This window comes from Maniola hyperantus, chromosome 27 (genome assembly GCF_902806685.2).
Source record: "Maniola hyperantus chromosome 27, iAphHyp1.2, whole genome shotgun sequence".
In the NCBI taxonomy this organism is placed as follows: domain Eukaryota; kingdom Metazoa; phylum Arthropoda; class Insecta; order Lepidoptera; family Nymphalidae; genus Maniola; species Maniola hyperantus.
The window spans coordinates 5,718,297-5,724,753 of record NC_048562.1 but is presented as its reverse complement, the minus strand read 5'-3'; the positions used below and the strand labels follow the sequence as shown (position 1 = coordinate 5,724,753).

The following is a 6,457-nucleotide window of genomic DNA, read 5'->3' as shown; positions in this document are numbered from 1 at the left end:
CTGGAACGGGTATGGCAGTTTTTAATAAGCCCATGCCCCTTTGGTTTCTACACGGCATCGTACCGGAACGCTAAATAGCTTGGCGGTACGGCTTTGCCGTTAGGGTGGTAACTAGCCACTACAATAAAACTTACGATCTTTTAGATAAAGAGTTGTTGCTTTGACACCCTATCCGCAGAATTATCGGATGGGCCGTGAAAAGCTAGCAGACAGACAGAGAGACACATTTTCGCATTTATAATAATATTAGTATGAATTTTCTATGGTTGTCCTAAGTTGGTGTTGTTAATTTCATCTGATTTGACGGCTCCAGTAGAAACTTTTGCTTTATCTTGCTTCTTAGTACTGGTATCTCTTCTTTTACGCTGAAGTTCTCCTTTTTCATACAATTTGAAGATCTAAAAATTTTTAATTAAGCATTTAATTTTCTTTATTAGCAACTAGATAGCTGTGATAGTCTAGTGGTTAGGACGGCTAGTGTCCAGCTTCTAATCGGAGGTCGGGAGTTCGAGCCCGGGCACGCACCTCTAACTTTTCGGAGTTAACACGCGCTTTAACGGTGAAGAAAAACTTCGTGAGGAAACCTGCATGCCTGAGAGTTTGCCATAATGTTCTCAAAGGTGTGTGAAGTCTACCAATCTGCACATGGCCAGCGTGGTAGACTATGGCCAAAACCCTTCTCTCTGAGAGGAGACCCGTGCTCTGTAGTGAGCCGGCGATGGGTTGATCATTATGATGATTAGCAACTAGCATATGCTCGCAACTTCGTCCGCGTGAACTACACAAATTTGAGACCCCTATTTTACCCCCTTATGGGTTGAATTTTTAAAAATCCTTCCTTAGCGGATGTCTACGTCATAATAGCTATCTGCATGCCAAATTTCAGCCCGATCCGTCCAGTAGTTTGAGCTGTGCGTTGATAGCTCAGTCGGTCAGTCAGTCAGTCACATTTTCCTTTTATATATTTAAATTAAAGAGATTTTTTAAAAGTTCACAACGATTTGCAAATAAAACATTTGGCTGATGTTAGAGGTCAATGAACGTTGCGTAGTAGATAGATGCCACTGGTTCAATGCCCCGCCGTTGGTGGGGCATTGACCCCGAGCTTTGCACGCTATACATTGCTGGTTTGCAAAATACTAAATCACTAAAACTAAAAGTATAAGGCAAATGGTTATTGGTGTTGGATTGTGTTTAGGTAGTATAATAAAAGCGCTAAGTTTTTGCTAACATTCAAATTACACCCAGTATTTAATAGTTTTTTCTTACGTTTGGATCATACAAGTAATTCAGTTTATTGTTGAGGAAGAGCAGTTGGTTTTCTAGATATTCTTTGACTCCAGTCATTTTACTCTGTAACAAATTTCATTCATTATTGAGAGGGAGGTGGAGAGGGAGGGGTAGATGGAGGGAGGGGGAGGGGTTAAGCACCTAAACCCCCTGGTGTACAGCTGGTACTTGGCCAGTATAAAGGCCTAAATCCTTCGCATTCCTGAAAGGAGACCCGTGGTAACTTCGGCGACATTTAAAAAAAAAAAAAGAATATTAGCTATGTTAAATGACTAATATTCCCCTTTCGTCTCCAAATAAGCGTCAAGCTTGTGCTAGGAGTAGGTACGACAATTAAATAGTGCAACGGGCGGGGTTTGAACCGCCGACCTTTCGGTTTTCAGTCCACTCATTTACCCGTTGAGCTATTGAGGCTCGATATATAGTCTGATCTTACCTTGTCTTCATCAGTCATGCCCTCATACTGCAGTATCAGGTCCTGCACTGCGCGGATTGTGCCCAAACACTCGGTCCTGTCGTCCTGGTGGGTGTCTTCGGTTAATGTTGTTGGGTAATCGAAAGGTTCCGTAGACTTCACTGCAGACAAAATTTTACTCGAATATAATCACCAGTTGCTTACAGATCATAGAGGCATAAAACCACTGCTTCATCATCATCATCATCATCAGCCTGTGGACGTCCACTGTTGGACATAGGCCTTCCCTAAAGAGCGCCACCACACCCGGTCCTCAGCCTTCCTCATCCAGCCACTTCCCGCCAGCCTCTTTATATCCTCGGTCCATCTTGTTGGAGGTCGTCCCACACTACGCTTGCTTAAAACACGGTCTCCACTCGAGGACTCGTAGATTTTACTTATTTTGGAAGATCCTCTATTTAATCATCATGATCAACAAATCGCCGGCTCACTACAGAGCACGGGTCTCCTCTCAGAATGAGAAGGGTTTTGGCCATAGCCTACCACGCTGGCCATGTGCGGATTGGCCACTTGCTCAAAAAAGTGACATTCAATGCCACAAAAAGCGAACATAACAATATTCATTTTTAATCTTTGGAGTTATGTGTGTTTTAATTAATTAAATATCACTTGCTTTAACGGTGAAGGAAAACATCGTGAGGAAACCTGCATGCCTGAGAGTTCTCTATAATGTTCTCAAATAATAATAGAGAATAGAAAAATAGAGAACTCTCAGGCATGCAGGTTTCCTCACGATGTTTTCCTTCACCGTTAAAGCAAGTGATATTTAATTAATTAAAAACGCACATAATTCCGAAAAGTTATTTAATATTCATTGAGAAATAATTTATTTTTGCTGTAGTCAAATACCCAATTATGATTGTGTGATTTGCAATTTTGCCAACATAACGTCATCGGACAACCGTCTTTTTTTTATTTAATATTCAGATACAAGTTAGCCCTTGACTGCAATCTCACCTGATGGTAAGTGATGATGCAGTCTAAGATGATAGCGGGCTAACCTGGAAGGGGTATGGCAGTTTTTATTAAACCCGTACCCTTTTGGTTTCTACACGGCATCGTACCGGAACGCTAAATCGCTTGGTGGCACGGCTTTGCCGGTAGGGTCTGATACAGGTTGTCTTACCATAGCGGACCGGTTCATTGTAATCATAGACAACCGGGGGCCAGTCATCAACCTGAACCTTATCCTCATTAGGCGCAGTCAGCCATTCCAGGAAATTGTACAGATCTGATGGTAGTTCTGCAAATTTCGAATAATACATATCACATATCATCATCAACATCAACCTATAGACGTCCACTGCTAGACATAGGTCTCTTGTAGGGACTTCCACACGCCACAGTCTTGCGCCGCCTGAATCCAGCGGCTTCCTGCGACTCGTCTGATGTCCTCCGACCACCTAGTGGGGGGTCTTACAACACTGCGTCTTCCGGTGCGAGGTCTTGGGAACTTGGGACCCCAACGTCTATCGGTTGTACGAACTATGTGCCCTGCCCATTGCCACTTCAGCTTCGCAACCCGTTGAGCTATGTCGGTTACTCTAGTTCTCCTACGGATCTCCTCATTTCCTACATAGGTAAATGCATCCAAGACATGGTCGCTAACTAATTTAATGTAATTTACTAACATAACTAACTCCCGCACAAAATTTAATAGATATAATGTAAATAAGTGAACACTTAAAAGGCATTTGTACAAACTAGAAATAAGTAGCTAAGTAAAAATGTAAAAGCTGTTTGTGTTCCAATAAACAGAATAAAAAAACTATGGGTCTGATTAAGAAAGTTGAGACGCGTTACTTACTGGAGCAAGTCTTCTGCTGCACCTGGATGTCTACGAGTTCTGACATCATTCGGACTAGATTTTGCATAAGAGATGTCGCTGCTTCGTCTTCTTTGCTATTTTCCCTCACTTTAGGATGAAAATAAATACAGTCAGCAAAAAGTTTGTTATTTTTAGGAAAAGGATAAACCCTTATAGGAGTACTTTGTTGTGTCTGTCTGTCGGTCTGTCAAGAAACCTACAGGGTACTTCCCGTTGATCTAGAACATTGAAATTTAGCAGGTAGGTAGGTTTTATAGCTGACATTCGGCGAAATATCTGAAAACCGTGAATTCTTGGTTATATCACACAAAAAAATTAAATTGTGACCATGAACTAAAAATTAGTATTTTCAATTTCCGAAGTAAGATAACTATATCAAGTGGGGTATCATATGAAAGGGCTTCACCTGTGCATTCTAAAAAAGATTTTTGTTTATTTTTATGCATCATGTTTTTGAATTATCGTCCAAAATGTCGAAAAAATACGACTGTATTACGGAACCCTCGTTGTGCGAGCCTGACTCGCACTTGGCCGGTGTTTTTTATTTTTCCATTACATGTTAGTCTTTAGCATCTCAGAGGTGGCAATTATTTTTTCTATTAAACCCTAAATACCAATTATTATCGGTTTCTATAGGCATCGTACCGGAACGCTAAATTGCTTGGTGGCAAGGCTTTGCATGGTCAATAAAATATCCATCACATGCTTTAACGGTGAAGAAAGACATCGTGAGGATACCTGCATGCCTGAGAGAGAGCCACACGTACACACACACACACACACACACACACACACACACACACACACACACGCACGCACGCACATATAGGTTATGTTAACCTAAGTACATGTTTTTCATATAGGTTTTTCAAAATGGAGTTTGAGCTAATTTTCGTTTTGATGTTCGTGATAAGAAGGTCTTAATACGTTATTATGCCTTTCAGATTCATCAGCGGTATACACTTTTCGGAAGTTTATCCAAAAAAAATTACACATAAGACTAACCTTCTATATTCTTTGTATCTTGGATAGCCTTGGCAGCTTCTTGGCAAACCTTCTTCATGTTAGCGTTCAATGCTGCGAAACTTCTCTTTATGTTCTTCTTATCATTCTGCATTTCAGGAAACTTCCATACTAATATTATAAATGCGAAAGTGTGTCTGTCTGTCTGTCTGCCTGCTAGCCTTTCACGGCCCATCCGTTCAACCGATTTTGACAAAATTAAGTATAGCGGCTTGCAACCCGGGGAAGGACATAGGCAACTTTTTATCCCGGAAAATCAAAGAGTTCCCACGGGATTTTTAAAAACCCTAAACCCACGCGGACGAAGACGCGGGCATCATCTAGTAGTCTATACTCTGTAGTTGTATACACTGAACTTGCTGACCCGCCCCGGCTTCGCTCGGGTGGAATTTAGAAAATCGAGGTGGGAGTTGAATTTCCAAAAATCCTGGAATATGTATTTCTTAATTTGTGACCGACAACCCAAATACCAATTTACATGCAAATAACTGACGAATTTTCATATAAATTTCCATCCCTTATTTAACCCACTTAGGGGTGGAATTTCGAAAAATACTTTCTTAGTGGATACCTACTCTTTACAAAGAACACACTCTCAAAATTTTATGTCTCTAGGACCAGCGGTTTAGACTGTGCGTTGATATATGAGTTAGTCAGTCAGTCAGTCAGGACTTTGAATTTTATATATATAGATAACTAATACCATACAGCTTAAACCTAGAGGACCTAGGTTATTAGCTACGCTGTATAGCGTAGCGATTGATGATGATGCGGGGGGATCAGCTAGTTATTATAATTTATAACAAGTTATAACTGATTTTATACTCACGATATCACTATTTCTAACATATCGTCCTTTTATAACTTCTGGAGGCTTGCATGTACCGTTGTATAATTTTCTGTAAAGTTACTTTCTACATTATTATAATTTTTATAGAAAGAATATTCGTTCTGCATTCGCAGATACCGTATTTCGGCAGGGTAATCGAATTTTTTATTATTGCGTGGACTATACAAACTTTAAACCCCCGTTTCACCCCTTTGAGGGTTGAAGTTTCAAAAATCCTTTCTTAGCGGATGCCTACGTCACAATAACTATCTGCATGCCAAATTTCAACCCGATCCGTCCAGTAGTTTGAGCTGTACGTTGATGGATCAGTCAGTCAGTCAGTCACCTTTTACTTTTATATATTTAGATTTTATTACAGCTTGTTTTTTTTCTCTCTCAATAAGAGAGGCATACTTGCGCCCCTTGCCGTTTTCAGCCCTATCCGCTGAAAAATAATTCTTCCAAAAAAAACCTACTTGTTACCTCTTATCAAATAAATATTGCTGTCTAGACTTTAGACTTTATACTTACTCTAATATCTTGTCTGTTGGATTTGGAGTAGATTTTTTCTTAGTTTTGGATTTCCTCCACAACTTATTTCTAGCATTACTACACTTGTCAGCCAACCAGTCTCTCGATTTGTTAAGGATATTTTTAACTTTCTTCACTGCATGTTTGTCTCGAACACTGTCCATGTAATCGACTTTGACTCCGTATTCGTCATCGTCATACAAATCGTTCCAAAATACTAGATTTTTGTCTGCATTTCTTTTCTTTATAGTTTTGTTTGTTTGGTTTGTAGCGTTGTTTGCTAAGACCAGAGCAATTGGTAGCACGTCATCTATTTCTAAAATAAAATAAAAATATTTTTTACTAGTTGATGCCCGCGACTTCGTCCGCGTGGAATTAGGATTTTCAAAAATCCCGCTGGAACTCTTTGATTTTCCGGGATAAAAAATAGCCCATGTCACTCTCCAGGTCTTTATCTATACCAATGCAAAAAATCACGTCA

General features: G+C 40.1%; 1 protein-coding gene across 1 annotated transcript; it reads right to left on the bottom strand.

Annotated features, from left to right (window-relative positions):
* Window positions 1-260: 260 nt before the first annotated feature.
* Window positions 261-6,014, bottom strand: LOC117994606 (uncharacterized). The gene is made up of 8 exons (XM_034982539.2): window positions 5,977-6,014; window positions 5,446-5,515; window positions 4,599-4,704; window positions 3,573-3,680; window positions 2,892-3,008; window positions 1,727-1,866; window positions 1,270-1,353; window positions 261-398 (listed from the first exon to the last, which is right to left on the bottom strand). The coding sequence occupies exons 3-8, from the start codon at window positions 4,654-4,656 to the stop codon at window positions 261-263; spliced, it is 645 nt and encodes a 214-aa protein (XP_034838430.2). The 5' UTR covers window positions 4,657-4,704; window positions 5,446-5,515; window positions 5,977-6,014.
* Between the last annotated feature and the right edge of the window lie 443 nt (window positions 6,015-6,457).

What these genes read in the sequence shown, in the direction of transcription:
- LOC117994606 (XM_034982539.2), bottom strand. Translation starts at nt 4,656, where the DNA reads ATGAAGAAGGTTTGCCAAGAAGCTGCCAAGGCTATCCAAGATACAAAG. An exon ending in AGATACAAAGAATATAGAAG is followed by an intron (nt 3,681 to 4,598) that starts GTTAGTCTTATG and finishes TTCATCCTAAAG; the next exon opens with TGAGGGAAAATAGCAAAGAA. An exon ending in GCATGACTGATGAAGACAAG is followed by an intron (nt 1,354 to 1,726) that starts GTAAGATCAGAC and finishes AATTTGTTACAG; the next exon opens with AGTAAAATGACTGGAGTCAA.